Raw genomic sequence first — 24,237 nt, 5'->3', positions numbered from 1 at the left:
TTAAAGAGTTCTCATGATCTCATGCTGCTGCTTCTCCTTCTTCTTCTTCTTCGTTTACTGTTTTTCCCTGCACTGCTTGAAGAAATGGCGCTCCCTTGCAAGATGCCTTTGATAACTAAGCTCTCCTTTGCAATCGTCGCACTCTCCCACCTTGCTTCTGCAGCAGCGCCTGCATCAACTCTCCCAAACGACGGTGAGTTTTCCTCACTCCATGCTTTTGTTGATAATACCACAAGTTAGCTTCTTTTAGACCTTTGCATGGCACTTGTTGATTAGTTACCCATTTTTTTTGTTAGTTAAGGTCAGTTGTTGATTTGTTATCGCTTTTTTTTTGTTCATATTGTTGGTAATTATGGTCTCTTAATAGGCCTCATGCTTGCTTGTTGACAACCCGTGTAGCATTCAATATACTCTTGAGGAAGGGTAGATTAATGATGGCTCAATGATGGCAACCATTATGACAACTTTGTGTTAGGTACCTATCTTACAAACACACACATGAAATGCAAAAAAAGAAAGAAAGAACATGACCAAAAGGACCCAGCAAAGGGAGTTTGGGTGAGTAGTAGCAAAAGAAGGCACAAAGCTCTCTCTCAAGTCACTAAAAATGAGCTATCAACCACCTTTCCACCATAGTTGCCTTGAGGGGACCACATGTTACAAATTTAAGGTCTCAAGATAAGGTAGTGTTTTATCTCCCCAATGCATTTCTTAAAAAAACCATCCTAGTAGTGTATTAGCACACTAAGAATGAAAAAAAAATGATGACCTTGAGCTTAACAACCAAGATTTTTGGGAATTTTAGTGTATTGTGCACACTAAGATTGAAAAACAATGATGACCTTGAACTTAACAACTAAGATTTTGGGAATTTTAGTTATAAAATTAGTCGATGTGCAGATATTTGGATAGAGAAAATGGCTAAGGCTCTCCCTTACTTTGACTAGTTAGGAAAATTATTATTTTTCTAGCACTACCCCTTGGTCCTCAACATGATTATAATAATTAGCATTATCACTAACAGCCTTTTAATTGCAAATGGGTCCCATGTTAGTGAAGTAGGTTAATAAACGATAAGATCTTCTCTTCTAGTTTAACGAAAGAGAAAAGAGAGTCCTACCAAGATGAGCCAAAAGAAAAGTATTATGTAGGTTTGTGTTTTGGAGAGGCTTGGGGTAGGTTAGGGTTAGCTGGAAGGCTAAGAGATGATGTGGAAGTTTGGGAATATCAATATCATGTTAGGCAATGAGATAAATAGAAATCTCTATGAGTGTAATGACTTTTTGGTGTTTTTCTCTTCATCATTTTGCATTCAAAGTTTTAATCACATCTCAGCATAGCCTCTCTACACAACTTTAGGTCATGTGCATATAATTACTTTAGTGAAATTATTCATGATAATAGTGCTCAGTTTCCCCAAGGATATTTCCATGTTGGGTTTACATATGTTTTATGGTAAATGGCCCACTGTGTGACAGGACCTATTGTGTCCCACCATCAAAGGTCATCGCCGACCTTTGGCCAACAATACACACACATGTAAAGAGCATGTAAAGGAGCATCATTTACTAAGTTTCGATTCAATGCCCATCCATGTGCCTAGAAAAATTAACATAGAGGAGTTAGTAGTATGTTTGCCTTTTAAGGGGAGAACTTGGGTTCAAATCATGTGTGTTACACCATCATGTGTGCTACACCACCTTTCTGTGTTTTTATGCACAAAGGTGTACCTCCCCCCCACCCCACCCCTTCCCTCCCTTTCCCTTCCCCTCTCCATGGGCCTTGTGTAAGCCTTGTATGCATACATATATATGCATTCTTCATTTGTGTGCGAAAATGCTAGGCATTGTTTTTTTTCCTCTTTTAAAGGTATGAAAGTGTTTGGTGGGCAAGACCTTGCATCGAATGATGTTGGTTGGTATGTCCTAATGAAAGTGTTTGGTGGGCAAGACCTTGCATCGAATGATGTTGGTTGGTATGTCCTAATGTGACAAAGCCACCAATATATGATAAAGCAACAATTGAGTTGCCGATATTTTTCTTTGGTCAATGAGAACGAAGAAAAATATTGGTAACTTCTACGTTCTTGTATTATAGATCATCTTCTCAAAATCGAGACCTTCGCCAACCTTCTTGCATATGACTATTGCTCATATGGAGACAAACCTATTAGAGATAAACATATGAGGGGTTATTCCAAACCAAATAAAGAATAATTCTTAACACCTCAATTTATATGACTGTAAATTTCCACCTTACATTTTTTTAAATGCCTAATATATTATGTTCACTACAATATTAAAGTCAAGGGCTTTATGAACAAAAAATGAATAGAAAAATCAACTTGGAAATTTGAAAAGCCTCACTATACCCTTGCTCTTGACCCCTTTCTAAAGCCTCATGAAATCTTCTGTAATAGTGTCATAAAAGAATCACAAAATCATTGGGAAAATGTGCAGAAAGCATCGTAAAAGCCTTGCCATTTTCCTTATTAAAAGAGTCACTAATAGCCACTCCAGTTTTAAAAACATTTTGGGTAGAATGGGGCAAGTTACTCCTATTTTTACATCTTGTGACACTTTCCCCAAATTGTTCAAGTCTTTATTTCCACATGTATGAATAACAAAGAAAAATAAGAACATGCCCTTTTTCTTCTTTGCTTATTTCCTTGTTGTTTGCTTTTTCTTCTTGTTCTTTGTTCATGGCACGACAAAGAAGAAGAACATGAGCTTCTTCTTTTTTTTGGGGGGGGGAATATTTATATTATATTGTATAATAAAAATATGAGACCTACATACAACATTACATCATTACAACCAAGAGCCTCTTCCATCGATATAAGCATCTAACCTACCTCTTAGAATGTTTTTTCTTAGTTTTATTTTCACTAACATAAAGATCTGAGACCTACACACAAATTTACATCCTTACAAACGAAGAGCCTCTTCCATCAATATCTCAAAATGCAAGTATTTAACCTATCTCTTGGAATGTGGAATTTTGTTTTTCAATTTTAATCTCACTAACATAAAATGAGCTCTTGGAAAGCTTGTTTCCCGCCAAGAACTCGGTTTCACGGATCGCCTTCCCATCATAAAAAATGAGATTCTTAATCCGTTCCTTGTCAACTAGCTTGGTAAAAATTATGAAAGGTTTGGATCATACTATCTAACTAGCCCCCACACCCCCTCCCCCCCCACCCCCCAAATCATACTCATTACCCATACCCTCCCGTACCCCCTCTCCTTCTTTTCCCAACTTTGAGATCTTTAAGGCAACACTACATCTAATTCACCATGCTCCCTTCTTATGGTAGTTAATGACAACACTCCTTTTCCCTCTTCATGTAAGCAATCATCCTTCTCGGGTAGAGCGTCAACCAACCCACTACCCCAAGGCATTAAGTCTTCTCCACATCATGCATGCCCCATACCCCCTTTGTCTTCTCCACATCTTACCTCTCCCTTACCCCCTTAGTCTTCCATACTCTCACCATTTTGGGCATTTGCCACCTCTTTCTCCTCGCCCTTTGCTTTTGTTGCACAAATTTTTGCATAATGACCAATAATAATGAACGATCTATTCGCATTAATAACAAGCATTCGGGGAGCATCACTGGTTGCCTAAAATAGTCTCCTTGATTCATGTCAACATCCACATTGGCTGGAATCTCGCTGGAATAGGACGATCCACATCTTCCCCCCCTGCCCTATGCTTTTGTTGCATAATCTTTTGCATAATGACCTATCTAATTGCATTAATAAGAAGCATTTTGGAAGGAAGAGAGCATCATTATTGCCCAAAATAGCCTCCTTAATCTATGTTAACACCCACATAAGCTGTGATCCATTGCCTAAAGTACACATATCTTCACATCCAAGCCCATGCACAAAAAATGATGTGTGGGAATAAACAACACCCAAAGTAGCCGCAATAAAAGGCATATGCTTGGGAATAAATAACACCCAAAGCAATAAAAGGCATATTCTTGGGAATAAACAACACTCTACCCAAAAGCAGCTACAAATAAGGTGCACATGTAAGGCCATAAAAGTGACCCAAAGTGGACAAAGGGGAGAAGCCCCTCCTCTGGGTGAAACTATAGTGTCCAAACAATGGCAAAAGCAAAGAACATGTTCCCCCAAGATCTATCACAATAGACTAAGTCATAGACTGCCTCTTTTTGTGAGGTGTAATTAGCAAGGTAAAACCCTATTCCCAAAGCAACAAACCTCAAATGTTAGTTGGCGTAAAAAAATAATTAGTTTTCAAGATTAAATTTAAGTAAGTTTGATATTGATAAATTAATACTAGTTTATTTTAATTAAGCTAATTAATCTTAATTAATTATAATTAATCTCTTATCATAGTTGATCCTAATTGAGTCTCATTGACCTTTATTTATTTCAACTAAGACCAATTAATTAATTAATCTTAATTAATTGGTCTCAATTGGACTTAATTAATTAAGTCCAATTGATCTCTTGTCATAGTTGCTCTTGATTAAGTCTCATTGATCTTTATTTATTAAAATCAATTGAGATCATTGAGATTGATGCCAATAAGTCTCAATTGTTGAGTTCTAATGGAGCATTATTCAATTGGCATGAATTCACCTCTTAATTGATTTTAATTGATTGTTAAGAATTGAGCATTGTTTAATTGGCATGGATGGGGCATGGATTCACCTCAATTGATTTTAATTGGACTCAATTAAGGTCAAGTCAACCTAATGGAGGTTGATTTTACTCACTTAAGGTTTTACTTCAAATTTAAGACCAATTGAGATTGATTAATATAAGTATCCAATTGATCTTAATTGAGCTTTAGTTGAATTGGATTGATTAACATAAGTATCCAATTGATCTTAATTGAGCTTTAGTTGAATTGGATTGATCTTACTGATCTCAAATGAACGTATTTAAGAAGAATTGACCTCAATACATAGTAATAGATCCAATTGGTACACTGATCAATCATCATTGATCTCAATTGAGGCTAAATGATTTTAATAATCTCATTGATCTCAATCAAGACTAAATGATTTAAATAATCTCATTTAAGATAAATTGAACTCAACTGATTCTTTTTTTTCGTACACACCCGGGGCCCACTCAAGTGGGTGGAGCCGATTTCCCCTTCCAACAATTAGCCAATTATCATGGTCAGGCAAGGGCCACGTACCATCGGGCAAGAGTCACGAATTAGGCATCCCCCATGACCACCGCGATGAGTCGAGCGCTGGAACAGCGAAAGTGTCAGGGAATGGCGTCCTGATGTTTGTGAACTGTGCGAGGTGGATATTTCATGAGTTTTCTCCCGAAGTCCGGATGGTTGTGGATCGACCCTAAATAAATAAATTATTATTATATCGCAGTGTAGAAAATTTGAGAGGAATACTGAAGAGTCACGACGACTGGCTGGCTCTACTAAATAAATAAATAATTATTATATCCGATTCAAATCATGATGGTTATCCCTGGGAGAGGAGGGGAGGGGAGGGGACTTAGTCTCTTTCTTCTCAGTCGACATCAAAAGTTTGGGTTCCCTAGGAGCTCACTATCATGGGTCTAGCTTCAGGGTCTCATATGGATCCTCCTATCTCAGGTGATCCACCACCCGAGGAGGAGGAGTCACTCGAGTGTTCAAGGGGCAAGAGCCCGAGCAACCAAACACATCAAGCGAGCATAGGTGTCCCTTTTATAACATGAGAGAGCCCAGTGGGACTTGAACTCATAACCTAGAGGTTACAAGTCACAAGCTTGACCACTACACTAACTCAGTTGGGATGAACTCAACTGATTCTATTTAACCTTAATTGAGTTTCATTGAGCCAATAGTACTTAATTAAAGTTATTGATACTAATTAATCAATATTGATCTCAAGTGACTAAATTAGACACATTGGTATGAATTCCTAATAGTTGGTCTCAATAGGATCAATTATTAGAACTCTTATTAAATAAAAAACCATCACTTTAATGTCAAAAAACATTTGCTTTAACCATTTTAACAAATTCAAAGTATTATTTTCAAATAGGTAAGTGGTTATGAATGTAAATCTATTTTCTTGGGAGAAAAGACTCGTTAAACTAAAGTGTTGCTTATTACAAGTTTTTTATGAACATTAGCAATAGTCAATTTCACAAATTGAGCACAAATCCAACCACATTCATAAAATTGTATAATGTAGGCTTTATAGCTTACCTTTCATATGCTTAGGAGCTCTACATGAAATAGCCTCTCGTGATGAGTGTTCATCAGTTGGCTCTTTATGAAAAACATGAAGGAAGAGAAATTGCTTCATAGATCAATGGAGTTTTTTTGGATCTATGAGAGAGAGAGGTTCTGGACCTTTACGAGTTGAAAAAGAGAGAAAGAGGGACTATCCTCTCTGTGAGTAGAGAGAAGGCACATACATAGCAATAGTCACAAAATCTTGGTAGCAAGAGGAGTGTTTCCATTGAAGACAGAGAAACACTAGTGAATATCTCTCACCTCAACTGTAACTAAGAGGAGTAGGAGTCTCTTCAGCTACTTCAGAGCAATAGCACTATTGTGAGTAACATTCAAAGCAGTAGCACTATTGTGAGTAACATTCAGAGTAGTAGCACTATTGTAACATTCAGAGCAGTAGTACTATTGTGAGAAACATTTTTAAAGTGTAGAACTCATGAGCTCAACAACATAGGGAAGTCCCAATAGCACTAACATTCAGAGTAGTAGCACTATTGTGAGTAACATTCAGAGTAGTAGCACTATTATGAGTAACATTCAGAGTAGTAGCACTATGTGAGTAACATTCAGGTTTTGGCTTCGTGAGCTCAACAACTGCACACCAGCCATACAGAAGTCCCAATTATCATAAAGGTATAGCTAACAACTCCCTAATGCAACAACTCTTAAGCGAAACTCTTAAGCACAACTCTTAGTAACAACACTTTAGATCCATGGATGAGCTACAACAGTGACTCACTTGAAGCTACAATATGCAAAGCAACACACATTTTTACTTAGATCTAGTGATTGCAACAATACCCACCTAATTCTCTTTATTTCCTCCCAGACTCAGCCACACTAGTAATAATCCCCATTCTCAACTTTTGCTGCAACATCTTGATGTATTTAGTAATATTGACCCATTTAGTTGCTCAGCAAAACTTGCACATCCAAGAACTCCAATGGATGGTGGGCCTCTTCTCATGGAAACCAAATCTCAATTTGCAACTAGCTACATAATCACACATAGTCCTCCATCGAAATAAAAGATATATTACACTCTTTTTTCTTTTTCAAACCCAAAGAAAGCTTGACCCTTCCCCAGTAGGATTGCTAAAAAGAATACTACACCTGTAACTATGATAAACAAGAAAACGGATCTAATTGATTCCCTTCAAACGTGGGGAAACTCGCTTTTTATATAAATGCACCAAGGTTTTTACAATCCACACACCTCCTACTTTCACTACTTTCACACTGAACAATTCAAATTGCAACCAAAACCATAACTACATTTGACTCTTATACATTTAACCTGCCCAAGCCATGTATGGCCTAAGCTCAGCAATAAAGCCAACTAGTGGATGACCTTATGGAAAACTATCACTATCTTGCATAATTCCTTTATTGCATTATGGATATAATTCACATCAATTTCATCCTAATCCCTCTCCATTTTATCTAGATAGCATCATAATTCCATAGCATGGCATGCTTGTATAATTACTTTATTACATGCATTTTGGATACAATTCACATCAATTTCGTTCTAATCCCTCTCACATTTTATCTAAATATCATCATAATTCCATGGCATGTTTCAACCCAAAGTCTAATTCTATACTTGTCGGTTGCTGCACTAGGAATGTAAGGCATACTAAGGTGTAGCAAGATAATTTAACATGATAACCATGGTTGAGGTGGTGTAGTAAGATAGTCGATTATGATTTGCACACCTTCTTGATATGGCACCTTGGAGGCAGCCCTCTTAGAGGTACCCCTAAGGTGTGGACTACCCCTTAGGGGACTACCCCTAAGGTGTTGGTCATGATATTGTTACCACATTCCTTAGCGAATCAATTTTAAGGTTGGCGGACAAAACATGTGTTTTTTTATACTTGTCAATTGTTGCAGTAGGTAGAGCCCTAATTGAGGATTTTTGGAAAGAAGCCAAAACCCAAGAAAAAATTAAGATCATATGATTTTTTATGGAGGTGATTGTAATTGATACTTGTCATTGCATGTTTATTAGTAGATTACTAGGTTGTTTTTCATGTATATTTTTCTTTTCTAGACCATAGATTCAGCTTAAGACTTACGTGGTCTTATTTATCTCGTAGGTCATTTTGGGCTTATGTAGATGTTAATATCACTTTCTTTCCCTCCCTCCCTCTCTCTCTCTCTCTCTCTCTCTCTCTCTCTCTCTCTCTTTCTCTCTCTCTCTCTTTCCCCTCCCCCTCCCCCCCCCTCGCAGCCTCTTCCCCCCCTCTCCCCTCCTATGTTTTGTGGACACATCTCATCCCTCAAGGTTGAAGTTTTATGTCTCTTTTTTGTAAACCCATCACCTTGACAAGCAGGGGCACACACTGCATACACATGGCTAAAGCCCACTTATGTAGGCTAGTAGTGGCACACATTGCATACACATGGCTAGAGCCCACACCCATGGAACTTCTTGAGATTAGCCATGCATATGCTTCCTTATCCTAGTTCCCCTTTGAGTTCTTTTTGTAATTTATAACCATTTCATATGTATATTCAAACAAATTATTTGATACTTATTAATTAAATGCGAGTGGCATTTAATCAATACAACCTTAGAAGATGACTTTTCCCCAACCCCTCCCTCTCCTCCTCCTCTCTCCCTCCCTCTACTCGTTGAGTGAGCCCTTTGAGGGTTTTTATAGTGAATTGTGGACCTTAAATAGAAAGGATATGGGTGTATGCATGCAAATAGAAACGATATGGGGGGTCATCATTTTATTGCCTTAAAAGATAGGATTGCAAATAGAAAGCATATGGTGAATGTATGCAAATAGAAAGGATATGGGGGGTCATCATTAGATTGCCTTAAATAGAGAGGATATGGGTCATCATTTCATTGACTTTTTCAAGCATTAATAATTACATACTAAAATGAAACCTTTGAAAAACACTTATTCTTGAAAATCTCACATAATATATTTAATGGAAATTCAATAAATATTTTGGTGCCATATATGCAACCAAAACATTTTTGGTGCGGATATTAATTAATTTTCTATGACGCCTAATAAAGTTGTTTTTTGTGGTTTGTTTGACGTTACGACATTTGGAAAATTTTAAAGGTTGAAAGGCGTATTTATTTTTAGAAACAAATCTTCTGGAATCCAACAAATCTTCTAGAATCCCAGTTCTGCATGCGTCTTGACGGCTCCTCAACCAAATAAATTCGGGACTCGATGCCTCCTCGACCAAAGAAATTTTGGGACTCGATGGCTCCTCGATGAAGGTAGGGAGAGAGAGGAGGAGGAGACGGAGGGGGCAGCCAACCAGGTCGGCGAGGACGAGGACGAGGAGATGGAGGCGGCCGAATAGATGGAAAGGACAAGAGAGAGGAGGAGGAGACAAAGGGGGTGGCCGTGGAGCAGATGTCGAGGATGATGAGGAGGAGGAGACAGTGGGGGCAGCTGTGGAGCAAATGGTGAGGAGGAGGAGGAGGAGGTGAAGGATGGGGTGGCCGTGCAGCAGATGAGGAGACGGAGGGGCTCCACGGCGAGGACGACGACAAGGAGACGGAGGGGCTCCCCAGCAAGGACGAGGAGGAGAAGACATGACCCTACCAGGGACTAACGTGGCATTATTTAATGCAATACAAACCGTTTGTTTGGTGCCATATATATAACCTGCAAACAATATAAAAGGGATTGTCATTTTTACATGTAATATAGACGCCTGCCTCTGCAAACAGTGCCCTGTTTGCCGAGAGATTGTCCCGGTTCCGGATGAGGACCAGAGAGCTCGTATTGAGGGACCTAGCCCTCACAGGCCAGGCGCTTCAGCGAGAAATGTGAGTTTGCAGGCCTCAGAGATGCTGTGCAGGACACAATACTTGCCATGGGCTTGAATCCCGGACATTTGAGGTCGTTGATTGGAATATTTAGGCCTTTCTTGGGGTGCCCTATTGCTTTGTTAGATTGTCGTGCAGAGCATTGATACCTTGCAGAGAATCATTCTGGGAGGAAGGCCCAGAAAACACACCTAGCCTCGTCATGGGAGAGAGGGAGTGAGATGGGCTACGGTGTGCTTCATTCGGAAACCACTTCGGTGAGGCAGATTGCTTGTGACTTCTACTCGCGGCTCTAATCTAGTGAACCGTTGTACGGTGAGAGCGAGTGCAGAGAAGTGTTTGTGGAGACATCTCAGCTGCTCGCAATAGAGGTATGATGGCTCTTATTGGTGTTTCTTATATTCATGTGTTGGGCAACTAGGGAGATTGGATCACAATCATTTATGGTTGGGACTCGATGGCACTGTGAATTCAAGGGCTAGAGTTGCTCGTGAGACTATACTCTCAGATATTCTTTGGGGCAGCTATAAGAGCTTGGGGCAGATTGAGATGCGCTCTGAGAAACGCTTTTCCAGCCCATTATGTGGACCAATGTCTTGCAGAATGAACATGTACGGCATTTGGGGGCCAGTGGTTGCAATGTAGGGCTCTAGTTGGGATAGAGGTTGACCCCCTTGCAATGCTAACTGGATGGCTTTCAAGAGCTTCCAGAGCCTGCGAGGGAGAGGCTTAGTACGAGGGGCATAGTGCGAGGATTTTTTCAGATTGACTTGCCTTTTTTGTGACCTAAGGCTGACACCCTGATCCTATGGCTAGGCATTGTGATGCACATTCAACTTATCAGAGACAGGTGGAGAGTCTTCGCCAAGATGGGCTGGTCAAAGGTGCAGCGACAAGAGTCAGCCATGTCCAAGCATGTTTGGGCAGGCAAACAGTAATTGTGAAGCTGGATGTGGGGGTGTAGACACGGGATGGACAAGCACTTTAGGAAGGTGTAAAATGTGTTTCAGGCCAACCAGGTTGTGAGCAGGCCAACCAAGCCGACCAGCACATGAGGGCGGTTTTGGGCCTAGTTTAACCTCTTCTTTAAGATATGCAATTTGGAGAAACCCAGCGTTCAGCAGCAAACACTCTTGCAGGCTTTTTGGGTGAACAGTCCAGACAGAGTTTGTCTTCTTTGAAAGCAAGGTCTAGGGATTCGCTTCATAGTAGTTGCAGCAGTTGTATTTTCTCTTGTAGAACATTTCTTCAATCTTTGTTTCAACAATAAAGATACTGTAATACTGTACTCTAAGTATTTGTTACATTTTAAGCGACTCTTCCACTATCACTCACAAGCTCTGAAGCAACTTTCTTCAAAACTGGCATTGTTCTACAAGTTATTGGTCTTGCACTTTGGAGAAACCCAGTGTTCAGCAGCAAACACTCTTGCAGGATTTTTGGGTGAACAGCCCAGCCAGGGTGAACAGCCCAGCCAGGGTGTCTTCTTTCAAAGCAAGGTCTAGGGATTCTCTTCATAGTAGTAGCAGCAGTTGCATTTTCTCTTGTAGAACATTCTTCATCATTTATTTCAACAATAAAGATACAGTACTTTAAGTATTTGCTACATTTTAAGTGACCCTTCCATTATCACTCGCAAGCTACAGATTAACTTTCTTGAAAACTGGCATTGGTCTTGATTGGAACACAGTAGGGGACATTTCACTTTTTTCTGTTGAGAGAGACTATTGGATGTACATGAACTTTATAGTTGACCTGAGATTATATCCATTTGGATTCTAGGTAAATGTGGAAAGCACTGATATGATGACCCCCTCCCCCAATCGTTGGTGGTTCACATTAGAGACTGGTTATATGGTGGATGCCCCATCAAAGATTTATTGTGGGCTCTAGGCTTGTGGGGTTGCATGATGCTCAGACGTCTTTCCATTTTATTCCATATTTTGCCTACACTGTTAGAAATGGACGCAATATTTAGCTCAAGTCCTCAAATCCCCACTTGAAGTTCACACTGGGAGAATCATCATGTCTTGAGGGCTTTAGAGGCCGCCTTTTTGAAGAGATGTTGGAGTTCTGGGAGAAGCTGGAAGGTTACCACATGAGTCCTCGATGCAGTTTCCCTGTGGAGTCAACACAGCACTGTATATGCAAGTCTCAGGCGCACACAGTTAGACAAGATTTTTGGCAGCTGCATCCATTACATCCAGGAGGAGCTCGTACCATGATCACTTCCTCATAGTGGCAAAGAAGGGATTTATGTAGGTGGAAAGCTACTTGGGACCTACTGATCACACAGGTTGATGGAAGGATCTTTTCTAGAAAAGCCCTCGGTGCTGCGTGCTATCAGATTGGCCGAATTCAAATCAGCCTTTCTGGTTATCGAAGCCATTTTCAAGGCAATTACATACATACAGCATGCCTACACGATGTTGCATAGAGATCGCGTCCCGCGGTTGGCTGTGGAGTCCTCTAGACAATTGGCATGAGGGCCACATCAGTTGCTGGTATGCACACAGCACGATATGGTTTGCCACATGGCCTTCAGATGGACCACCTGCCACTTCAAGTATAGCTTGGATTCCCCCCTCCTTGATGTCTCACGACAAGGGATCAACCACATCATGCGCCTTGAGTTGACCAAGCTTCACACATCCTGGCCGAGCTTTTCTCGACGCTTTTGTTCTATAGAACATTTTTTGAGGGGTCATTAGGGATGGTTTTGTTTGGAGGCTCAGCTATCTCAACAGACATGTCCCATGCAATGAGGATTGGCATTGGCCAGTTGAGGGTGTTAGTCACATCATCGCCTTCGGACCAAAATAGGGAGAGCAGAGAACATCCCACGGGATGGACGGATATGCAAATTTGTAGCATTGTGGAGACAGAGCCAAAGGAGCACTTAGATGCCCAGTTAGATTACTATGAGATATGGGACGTTTCCATTGCTTCTTAGGAGGGGTTCAGACCTTTGTCATGGATGGTGCATTACAGAGATCAAAGATGCCTGGGATTATACCTACTAGAGCTGAATCATCACAAAGATGGACTACTAAGGCAGCAGGTTGGGAGGCGAGATACTTCATTGACATCCATCATTGATCTTTGGACCTCATCAGAGGGCCCTGGCCAACATTGAACCACACGAGATCTGTTGGGACAGATGGACCAGGGGAGAGTCAGGCCACCCCATAGTGTGAGGAGCAAAGACACTCGTACGGGTGATGGACTCTGATGTGAATGCCTGTACCACGAAAAAAATTGTGATGGCTCTCTGACTACCCCGTGATCATTGCTGAGATAGATCTTTATGGAGCGAAGGGTTGCCCTTTTGCTAGGAAGGCCAAGCAGGGTATCAATCTTTGAACTTGAGGAGCAAGCTCCTCTCCCTAGTGAACCTTCCTCACCCACCACGTGTCCATGAAAGGAGTTCCATGCCGGCACAATTCTCATCTTCCCTCACGGAGTTTCCTGTGGGGAGGCCGTGTTAGACATCATCCCCCACTTGCTGGCTTCCTATTTGGTGTCCTATTTTAGCCTGTAGGGCTGACCATGTTAGTCTGAGGGGCTGGTCACCCCTCACATATATTTTCCCATGTTTTTCCCCATTTTATGGAGTCTTGGGTATTTTGCCAGTCGTGTAGGTGTTTTAGCTCCAGTTGGCTGCCTTCATGTAGAGGTATATATAGCCGGCATGCCTCCCTCATATTTCACTGCTTAGCATTGCTTGCCTAGCTTGTGTAGCTGCAGTCCCTCACATACGAGGTTCTCCCTTCTTGCTCGGGACATGTATTGCTTTTGGTGATGATATTGAGAGCAGGTTCTCACCTGTGTTTCCTCTCCATCTTTCTCTCAGTCTCTCTCCTGTGTTTCCACTTTTCCTTCTTCCGCTGCACATTCTATCATGGTATTAGAGCGCCGGTGATTTTCAGCGCTGGATGCTCCCTCCTCTACCACTTAAGTTCTGCGTTTTTCTGCCCATGTGCAGATTTGCGTTTTTTCTCTGGTTGAAGCTTGCGTTTCAGATTTTCAAGGGCTGATTCATCACCACTTCAGTGGGCTGCAGTTTCTTCTCTTCAGGGCGTCCCAAATAGGCTGCGTTTTTTGCCTGTTTGGGCTTGCTTTCCAAGCCCTGATCTTGGAGCTCTCTAGGCTCCCTTTTGCCTGTCCCTTCTGGTTATCTTGTGCCATCCCTCCCCCCCTTCCCCCCCTATTGTTCTCTGCAGTTCTTGATCCGAGGCTTCAACGTTTCCATATTCAGCCCGTTCTACAGCCCCTTATACCTCTGCGTTTTCAGATTTGCAGCCATGCTTGCTGCGTTTTTCTGAACCGATCTTGCTGGTAGCTCTACCTTCACTTGGGCTTCATCTGTTGGACCTGAAGGTACCTTCTCTTCAACGTTTTTCCTTATAGGAGGTGTGGACAGTGGTTGGCTTGAATTTTCAGGTTTTAGTCCCTTGTTTGGCTGCGTTTTCTTCTCCAGTGGACACAGATCACTTGCAGAGGGGGTTTATTGTTTGGATTATGACTTTGGAGGCAGTTTGGTACTTGAGGAGGATTCTGATTTTCAAATTTCAGTAAGCGTTTTGCTGATTTTGGAGCATCTATACCTGTGTTTTGTTCCTGGCCTACACGGTTTCCCTGTTTCTACATGTTCCTTGCCTTTTGTTGGTGGTGGAGTGCTATTTTTTTTGGCTGGATAGCAGTGTTTTGGTTGTGTTTTGCTTCCCACATGAGTTTTCTACACTCAAAGGGAACCTATCTCCAGCTTCTTCACTTGAGAACCAGTTTCGGCAGCTGTTTTGTATCTGTGGAGACTTTCTTCTTTGACAGGAGTTTACAGTTTTTTGGAGGAGAGCAGTGATCTTTTCAGAGATCCTGAGCAGAGTTTATTTCGTCGGAGCTTGTGTTCTTTGTAGTATTTGCAGAACAAGGAGGGTGTTTTGCCCTTGCGGTGTGATCCTTTCTTTGTTGCTAATTCTTGGGATCTGGTTCTACTTCTGGAACAGTCTTGTGCTATCTGTGATGCTTTTGAGGACTTTGTTACCATTGCAGTTTATATTCCTGTTTCCCTTCCTCATTGTGAGGTATCTATCTCTGCATCTTTTTATGATGCTTCTGAGGATGCCCCTCCCCCTGCTAGTTCTGCAAGCTTCTTGTTTTATAGGATGGTGTTTTGGACCCGGTGGGATGCTTTGGATCTGTGGTTGCTAACCGTGCCTGGGGCTTAGTGGTACTTCCAAAGTTTTTTGGATTTGGATCAGAATCAGGTTGTTCTTGTATCAGTCCAACGATATCTTTTTTCAGAGGGGGATGTGGAGTCCTTTCATCTTGCGATGCCCACCTCAGTGGCGTGTACTTATGTACAGCATTGGGCAACTCATGTTATGGAGTTTGAGCAGATGGACTCCATCTTTTCTAGAAAGTCTTTACATCTTGCGATGCCGATCTTTTCAAAGGATGCTATTGTACAGCATTTGGCTACTCTTGGTACAGAGTTGGAGCAGATTGACTCTATTTCTTTTTTGAGGGTTCCAGTGAGGAGCAATTTGCTTCTCCCAGGATTGATTATCTACAGGATCTGATCTTAGTTCATAGTCACAAGGGACGGGGGAGGGACGGGGGACGGCCATAAGTAGGGAACGGGGACAGGGGAGGGAACGACACTCAAAAAATACTTTAAAAAAAATAAATTCTACTCCACTTATCCTACTTTGGAAGTACATCAAAATGAGCACAAATTTACACTAAAATGGTAAGCTTTTAAGTCATATTAACAAAATACGCCAATCAAAGAGTAAAGGCGTTCACGGTTGATTGTATTAATAATTAAGTAGATACAAAATGAGTCATGACTCAAGAGTCAGGACTAAGCCTTAAGGAGGCAGAATACATGGACGGACTCAAATGAGTCAATGACAAAAAAGTGCTAAAGACTAGAGGCTAGAGGCTAGAGCTAAGTAGTAAGGCCCATGAATCATGATCCATGAATGATCATCCACGTGAAGTGCTCGCCTCATGGTCATGGGTAGCTTGTGCCAAAGAAGCATCAAGCTCATCCTCAGTCTCATCCTCACTGGCATGCTGCTCCTGCACCTCATCCTCTTGTTGCTCTTCTTGTTGACTCATCTCCCACTCAGTGAAGAAATCTGCCTTCTTGGTCACGCTCTTGCAAAGCATTCGCAAGTTCGCGCCGACGAAGACAAGGTCATTGGCACGCTCTACCTTGAGTCGGTTCCTCTTCCTAGAGGCAATGTGGCTATGGGTACTTCAAAGTTGCTCCAAGCAAGAGGAGCTGCTGGCCTGGCTAAGTATGCGGATGGCAAGTTGCTACAGCTCTGGTCCATCCCAACCAAAGTCCTCCCACCATAGAGCAGCACCAACTTTGGAGTGGTCAACATGTGCATCATGACAGCCATAGAAGCCATGAAATGACCTGTACATCGAAAGCTGGTCCCTGATCTTGCGCCTAACCGATGCATCAGGCACAAGACGATCCAAGATGATCCTCCATCCAGCGCTCACCTCCCGGTCGCTCTCCTGCTTGTTGCCTTGGAATTCTGGGCCCACCACATAAGCTGCTGCATGCAATGGAGAGTAGTAGGAATTCCATCTTCCTAGACACAAGGCATGGATCTCCTCGTATCTGTCTTCGTCAGGCACGAAGTCTTTCAACTTCTCTATCATGCAATCCATGGCCTCGTAGACCTTGCTTATGCATGGTTGCATAGCGTCTACAATCCTCAATAGGTGGACTATGGGCCTCATCATAGCCTCTATGGTCTTCACATGCTCCCACCCAAGAGGCGTCATCCGCCCGTAGCCTACACTCTTGGCCAGTGTTTGTACGGGACTCTTGCATGGCGACAAACTCGTTGCTAAGGAAAAGCCCCCTCAAAGCACTGCTACAATCCTTCAACCGGCCCAACATGAGAAAGTTGTAGGCAAACCGAGTGTCAGAATATTTGAGGAGAGAGACAGGATCTCTTGTTGAACTCATGCCGAAGTCTTTGGTGGTTGAGGACAAACGAGACCATGGTGTTGGCCTCCTCAATGAGCGGGCTGATCCACGGTAATGCTCTGATGTCCTTGAGGAGGTTGTTTAGGCAATGAGCCATACAAAAGGACACCGTGACATGTCCATACATACCTTGGAGAATAGCTCCTGCCGCCCTATTGGAAGGCTCCCCATCCGCAACAAAGCCCACTACATGCTCGGGGCCAATGATCTCCATGGTGGTAGCCCACTCCGCCGCAAGCACATCCGCGCTCTTCCCAGTGCCGGATGCATCATGAGATGAGATGAAGTACATCTCTCCGTGGGAATATGCAACCACGCCGTGAATACTCCTCTTGCGGGTGTCACTCCATCCATCCATAATGAGGGAGACTCTGTTCCTCTCCCATTGTCGCTTTGTGTTGTCGGCCGCTTGCTCTACAATGCGCTTCTTCTTCTCGAGCAATGTAGTGCGCAAGCTCTCGGATGAGGGGGGTGTATAGGTTTAGCCATACTCCCCAATCTTCTTAACCATGACCTTGAAGTATTCCGACCTATTCAAGAAAGTAATTTACTAATGAGAAGGGGACTAGGATGATGAAAACATGAATGATGAATTGGCAATGATCGATTGCACTTACCTAGCCGCTTGAAAGGCAATGTGGTCGTGGAAGAAGAAGCGGGCCACCGCCATATCCACCTCCTCCTTCAACTTGGGGTTCCAATTCGCCCCAAGTGTAGATTGTCGTCGTGGGCCATGTAATGGTTGAGAGGTTGTGGAGATGGAGGGTGCCAGCGTCGTGGATGGAGTAACATTCCGACTTGATGGTGAAGGTGATGGTGTGCATGATCCCGATCCACCACATGACTCCATTGTAGAGGCTTGAGTTCCTCTCCCCATCGTTGTGGGATCCACGGCCACTCGTGGTGTCCTTGTCGCTTCGACTGCCTCGTAGACGCTAAGCTTGTCAAGAAGTTCCTGTCTCTTCTCGGGCGTGACATTCGTGCAAAACCTCACCTCATGCCCACTCTCATGCAAGAGGTGGGCTCGCACTTTGTCGGCGCCACCCGTTCGCCGGTACGGGCAAAGCTTGCATACCCATGGCCGAGAACCACCTCCATGAGCAGATGGGGTGTAGTTAACCTCCTCCCACCATGTCCATCCCATTGTCCTTCTATGGGAAGCCTCGGCACGTGAGGAGGATGCCATGGTTGAAGATGGCTTGACTCTTGAGCCTTGAGGAATGAGAGAGAGAGAAAGAAAGAAAGAAAGAAAGATTTTATTAACGTCTTCCAAAAGACCGAACTCGGCCTATGAGACAAATCAGTGTACTGTGTACCTGTGTGGGGTATCCTCTGTCATCCCAACAAAATGAAAAAGTACTGAACTAAAAAGCTGAATCTGGGTGTGCAATAAGTACAATGAGTGGGGGAGGTGATGGAGCTCTACTACTAGGAGAATGCAAAGCTATATGCATGGAGTATACAATCATGATATGCAACCTAGCTAGCTCCATCTTGTACCATTATTGGGGTATAGAATGGTATACATCAATGAAGGGGGTGTCCACAGCTCCCTGAAGAACATGCTTGGGTCTGCTTTGAAGCGAGCCAGTCGCTCCGCACACCCTCTGTGAAACTGAGCTCTGATCTCTGTCATCTCTCTCTGGTATAGGCGTGGTGTCTGAAAGCCAGGACAGGCCTAGAGCCAAGAGGCTTGGAAGTTGGAAGACTCAAGAGGCTTGAGGGAGAGGTGAGAGAGAGAGAGAGAGAGAGAGAGGGAGAGAGACTCGAGAGTCTAGATAGTAGGGCGGCGGCCCGCGGGCCTTGTGTGAGAGGCTTGGAACTTGGAAGTTCGAAGCTAGAAAGCTTGAAAGTTGTGTGTGCTTGTAGCCTTGTAGAGGCTTGTCCTTATATAGATAGGCAAGCCTCAAGGACGAGAGAGAGAGAGGGCCAAGCCTCAAGGCTCAAGGGCTAAGGCCAAAGCCACAAACGGCCAAGCCAACAGCCACAAACGGCGAACGCAACGGCTAGAAACGGCGTGTGCAACGGCTAGAAACGGGCAGAAAATCGCGCAACGGCTCCCTGCCGTCCCCCCACAGAGCCGTCGGTGTCCCTGTTCCTGTAGGCGTCCCCGTCCTCGTCCCCTGTGAGTGACGCTTTTTAGGGGACGTCCGTCTGTCCCCTGACGTCCCCGTCGCGGGTCTGTCCCGTTTCGGCGTCCCTCCATTCCAAGCACTCGTCCCTTCCGTCCCGTGTGACTATGTCTTAGTTGGTTATGAGGTTTTTTATACCTTCTCCAGGCTGGATACACGACATTCGACTTCGGGGAGTGTTCTTACACTTGGGTTTGGAACCATTCTTTGGAGCAGCACTTGGTTGTTTTCTTCCAGAGGAGCGGTGTACCTGGCAGCTTGTTCTGTTACTTTTGTAACTGAGTTGCTGGAGATTGCTTGTGAAGCTTTCTTGGTACCTGTTTCTGCGGTCTTTCATCTTTGATTGAGGATGGCATCTTTGGCTTCTTGGAGTTCACTCAGCATCCGGTGTTGAGAGGGGGTGTTAGACATCATCCCCTACTTGCTGGGTTCCTATTTGGTGTCCTATTTTAGCCTCTAGGGCTGACCATGTTAGTCTTGAGGGGCTGGTCACCCCACATATATTTTTCCATTTTATGGAGTCTTGGGTATTTTCCCAGTCGTGTAGGTATTTTAGCTCTAGTCGGTTGCCTTCATGTAGAGGTATATATAGCCGGCATGCCTCCCTCATATTTCACTGCTTAGTAGTGCTTGCCTAGCTTGTCTAGCTGCAGTCCCTCACATACGAGGTTCTCCCCTCTTGCTTGGGACATGTATTCCTTTTGGTGATGATATTGAGAGCAGGTTCTCACCTGTGTTTCCTCTCCATCTTTCTCTCAGTCTCTCTCCTGTGTTTCCACTTTCCCTTCTTCCGCTGCACATTATATCAGCCGGTAACTCGTACATGTAACGCGCCAAATTGCCTCCACTTGTCCTCTTCCAAGGTGGCCACCATCACGATAGTGTTTTGGGCTGGTTTTTGTTGCTTGGATACCTCCACCCACTTAGAAGTCGGTCATGATCTTTCTTAACCACTTCTGACCACTTGGAGGTGGTGTCGATCTCCTTCCTCAGCTTGGCAGTTCTTGGATTTAGCGAGAGAGAGAGAGAGAGAGAGAGAGAGAGAGAGAGAGAGAGAGAGAGAATATTAACGTCTACAAAAAACCCAAAGGATCAATGAGACCAAACTACATGTCAAGTCAACACGAAAAACAAAACCAAGCTGCTGAAAGAAAACAGGGCCAGCATACTAAACAAGCCCTGTGTATACACAATGGAGACAGCATACAAACCTCACGTGTCATCCTCTCCAAGGACTATGTACATGTAAGCAATGCCCATTGCCCATGGAGAAGCCGCATAGGGGCGTTCGAGAATGTCCTGAGTCTAGAGCTAGCGAGTTGAGCATATACATCTCTAGAGGTGGGGGCAGCTGGCTCTCTAAAGGGCCTATGTCGTGTGACTCCATGAATGCATGGTGCTAGCATCCTGCGGGCCTGAAAAGTACAACATCAAAACCCACTACCATACCCGCTCTTCGACTCCGCATCCCAAGGAATTCTCAGTGAGCGAGCCTCATCCATCCTGTAGGCTAGATGCCCTCAATCCATAGCACCACAACCCTCTATCCAACAGAGGCATATCTAGGAGATTCTTCACCGATATGACATGTTCCCCATCACAGAGGCCTGACATTTTCTCCACCATCTAGCTGAGGTAGGTATCACCATTAGCTAATCACGGCATATGTTACTCTGCACAAGATCATCTGCCGATCAGAAATGTGCGAATAATCTAGGTTTCATAGGATTTTTGATCCCAAAGTGGAGGTTGTTTATGCTTGTACAAATGTACATATACATATAGTAAGCATATATGTATACATATACATTCTTTTTTTTTTTGGTGAAACCACTATTTTATCTTATATTTGAGAACCCTCAAAGTGAGAGGCTCTCATTAAAGTACATCTAAAAACAATTGAAAAACACTTCATAGTTATGTTGATCAATCTGTTGTAGCTCAAAACTATCATGCAATGACTGACGTAATGGTCGACGGAAGTATATATACTTGTCGATCCAAGGTTGTGCAAACACCTCATAATTACGATCTAGCCATATTGTCCATATAGCACAATATCTTGCCGAGGCAAAGAAAAGAGCATATTCCCACGGTTTGGAAGGATATCTTCCAAACATCCAAAACATTTTCCCAAATGTCACCCCAAGGAATCTTGTTCGCATATTTGAAAATAGATGATTCAGAAAATCCCTTGTATCAGTGCATGCCCATAGCAAATGATAAGTACTCTCCATGTGATGATGGCATTGCAAACAATTTGGGGCCGCAATTTTCTGCTTCGCCAAATACTCGCCTACTGGGAGTGTTCCCACAAGGCATCTCCATAGAAAAACCTTCTACTTTAAAGGCGATTTGCTTTGCCATATCTTTCGCAAATTACCTTTCCATGAGCCTAAGGACTTGTTCATATGCCACACCCGATCCGCATGTCCCTTTATCCATGGTTGTGGAAGCAGTAATCTATATGCCCTTGTTGCTGTCAATCCATAAAGAGGAAACTTTGTAATATAACTTGGTCGGTCGTTCTTTACCATCCAATCATCTTGTCAGGCGTATAGTACATATCCCCATGTCTTGCTAGTTGAGCAACAACAAGTCTCCAAACAGGGTAGTAATGGGCTCCCAATTGCCACCATCATCATGCTTGTTGAAACAATAATGGCGTGCCTTCAGTGGATATGACATTTCCCATTGTGCAAATTCCTTTTTGTGCTAAAAAATAAGCTTTTCTTGGCTTAGCCACAACCAATAGCGTATCAAATGCTCTGCTCCAATGCACATTTTCAGCTACCAGTGTGTTTCCAGGAGGCATTTGAAAGAAAGTGAAGCAAATAGAAAACACAGATGTAGGCCTAGGTACAAGACCTGTAAATGATGGAAATTGATGTTTATTGCTGAATACTCAGCACGAGGGAAGCCCGTAGGTACTGTACGATGGGAAGAAGCAGAAGCAAAAGCAGCTGACCTCAACTGAATGTTGAAAAATGAGATAAACTGGGGGAAAGGGAGTCAGCCCTTATATATTCCCCCAGGATGCTGGTCGGCTAGCTGTAGCAGGCCGACAGCAAGACAGTAGCATAAAATGCTACAAAAATGTCTAAAAATACCAAAAAATGGTAGAAAAATGCTGAATAATCTCTGCTGAGATATGCCAATGCAGGGCCTCATAAATGGCCAATACAAGCATGAAAAAGGTGATGTAGACCCTCTGGAGATGATATAATCCAACACCTTCTCTTCAGTGCCATAGGGGCGGTCCAATACCAGCACACTGAAGTAACACCTCCATAGTAGCTCTCGGAAGTGGTTTGGTGAAGAGATCAGCCACATTGTCCTTGGTAGAACAGTAGGCCAGTCGAAGAAGGCCCAGCTCGATCTAGTCGCGTACAAAATGATAATGCACTTCAATATGCTTGGATCGTCCCTGTATCATAGGCTTGTGTGCTAGAGCAATAGCACTTTAATCCGAGAAAATAGTAACCGGGGAAGTGTTGGCACAGCACAAATGCTCTAGAATCTGATGAATCCAAAGTGCCTCAGTGGAGAAGAGAAGGTAGGATTTATACTTAGCCTCGGTGGAAGATGAGAAACAGTTCTCTGCTTTTGAGACTCCAAGAAACCAATCCAGAACCAAGCATGAAGCAATATCCAGATGTAGACCTTCGAGTATCAATACAGCCTGCCCAATCAGAATTTGTGAAGCCAACCAAATCAGCACCACAAGAGTAGGTGATGCCATAATCCGAAGTACCTCGAAGATAACGAAGAACTCTCAAAGCTGCTTGCCAATGAGACCTTCGAGCGGCTGATGAGAACTGGCTGAGGACACTCATAGCATAGGAGATGTCTGGACGGGTGTTGGCAAGGTAAAGGAATGAGCCAACAATCTGCCGGTACTGTGTGGAATCCACCAAGGATGTACCATCCTCCTTGGATAACTTGGCATTAGGATCCATGGGACAAGAGAGAGGTGTACAATCTGACAACCCATAAAGTGTGAGCAGCTTCCTCACATACTTCTGCTGAGAAATGAAGATACAGTCATCTTTCTACCTAACCTCCAGCCCAAGAAAATCATAAAGAAGGGCAAGATCAGTCATCTCAAATGTCTGTGAAAGCTTGGATTGAACCTGAGTGGCCAACCCTGTATCTGAGCCAGAAAGAATGAGATCATCATCAGAAAGAAGCACATAGAGATTGCTGTCAGCATATGCCCTCTCAAAGCCAAGAGATAACAAGAAGGGATCAATCTTCTGATACTAGGCACGGGGTGCCTATTTGAGACCATAAAGAGCCTTTTGTAGAAGATAGACATGGGTGTCTTGTCCCTGAATCACAAAACCAGGAGACTGCTCAACATAAACTTCCTCCTCTAAATCTCCATTCAGAAAAGTGGATTTGACATCCATCTGGAACACGGGCCATTTGAAGTGTGCAGCCAGAGCCAAAATAATTCTGATGGTGGTATACCTGGCTTTAGGAGCAAATGTCTCATCAAAGTCTTCACGTGTCTTCTGAGCATATCCTTGTGCAACAAGGCGGGCTTTGTACTTGTCCAGAGTACCATCTGATGAAACTTGACTTTGAAAATCCATTTCACACCAATAACACGACGATGTAAAGGCCATGGTACCAATGACCAAGTGTTATTCCTCTCAATAGAGGCCATCTCTCCTTCCATGGCTTGCCGCCACTGCGGCTGTGAAAGAGCCTCCTCTGGACTCTCAGGCTCATCAATCTCCTGGAGGGAACTCATGAGAGCATAATTCACTGTGTGATGAGATGTGGAAGCGTGAGATGAACGGCGAGGTCCAGGGGTGGTGGTAGAGATCTGGTTATGGAGCTGTGCATCAGTGAGACCAGAATCTCTAAAGAGTTGCTGAACCCACCGAGGTAGGCCAGTCTTCCTCTCAAAGCGTGAAGAAGAAGATCCAGCTGTTGTAGAGGACTCATCCGATGCTGCTGGGAGTGGTGATGAGGTAAGTATTGGTGAGGGTAATTGTAAAGCTTTTATAGCTTTATTAACATGATTAAGA

The 24,237-nt window shown here is 43.3% G+C and overlaps 1 protein-coding gene across 17 annotated transcripts in view; it reads left to right on the top strand.

Annotated features, from left to right (window-relative positions):
- Window positions 1-24,237, top strand: part of LOC147612186 (uncharacterized) — a 170,778-nt gene continuing 146,541 nt past the window's right edge. For 10 of the 17 annotated variants that reach the window (XR_015263673.1, XR_015263672.1, XR_015263671.1 and 7 more), the window contains exon 1: window positions 1-193. Coding sequence is in view for 3 of the 17 variants with exons in the window: in XM_086784068.1 (XP_086640194.1) it covers window positions 22-193 (172 nt within the window). In the remaining 14 variants the exon portion in view is untranslated. Of the gene's footprint in view, window positions 194-9,742; window positions 10,420-11,218; window positions 11,326-24,237 lie in introns of those variants that run through there. The other 7 variants (XR_015263674.1, XR_015263670.1, XR_015263669.1 and 4 more) reach the window with 4 other exon arrangements.

This window comes from Cibotium barometz, chromosome 46 (genome assembly GCF_041138505.1).
Source record: "Cibotium barometz isolate CiBa-2024 chromosome 46, ASM4113850v1, whole genome shotgun sequence".
Taxonomy (NCBI): Eukaryota; Viridiplantae; Streptophyta; class Polypodiopsida; order Cyatheales; family Cibotiaceae; genus Cibotium; species Cibotium barometz.
Note: the sequence above shows the minus strand (reverse complement) of the source record. Positions and strands in the feature narration are given on the sequence as shown.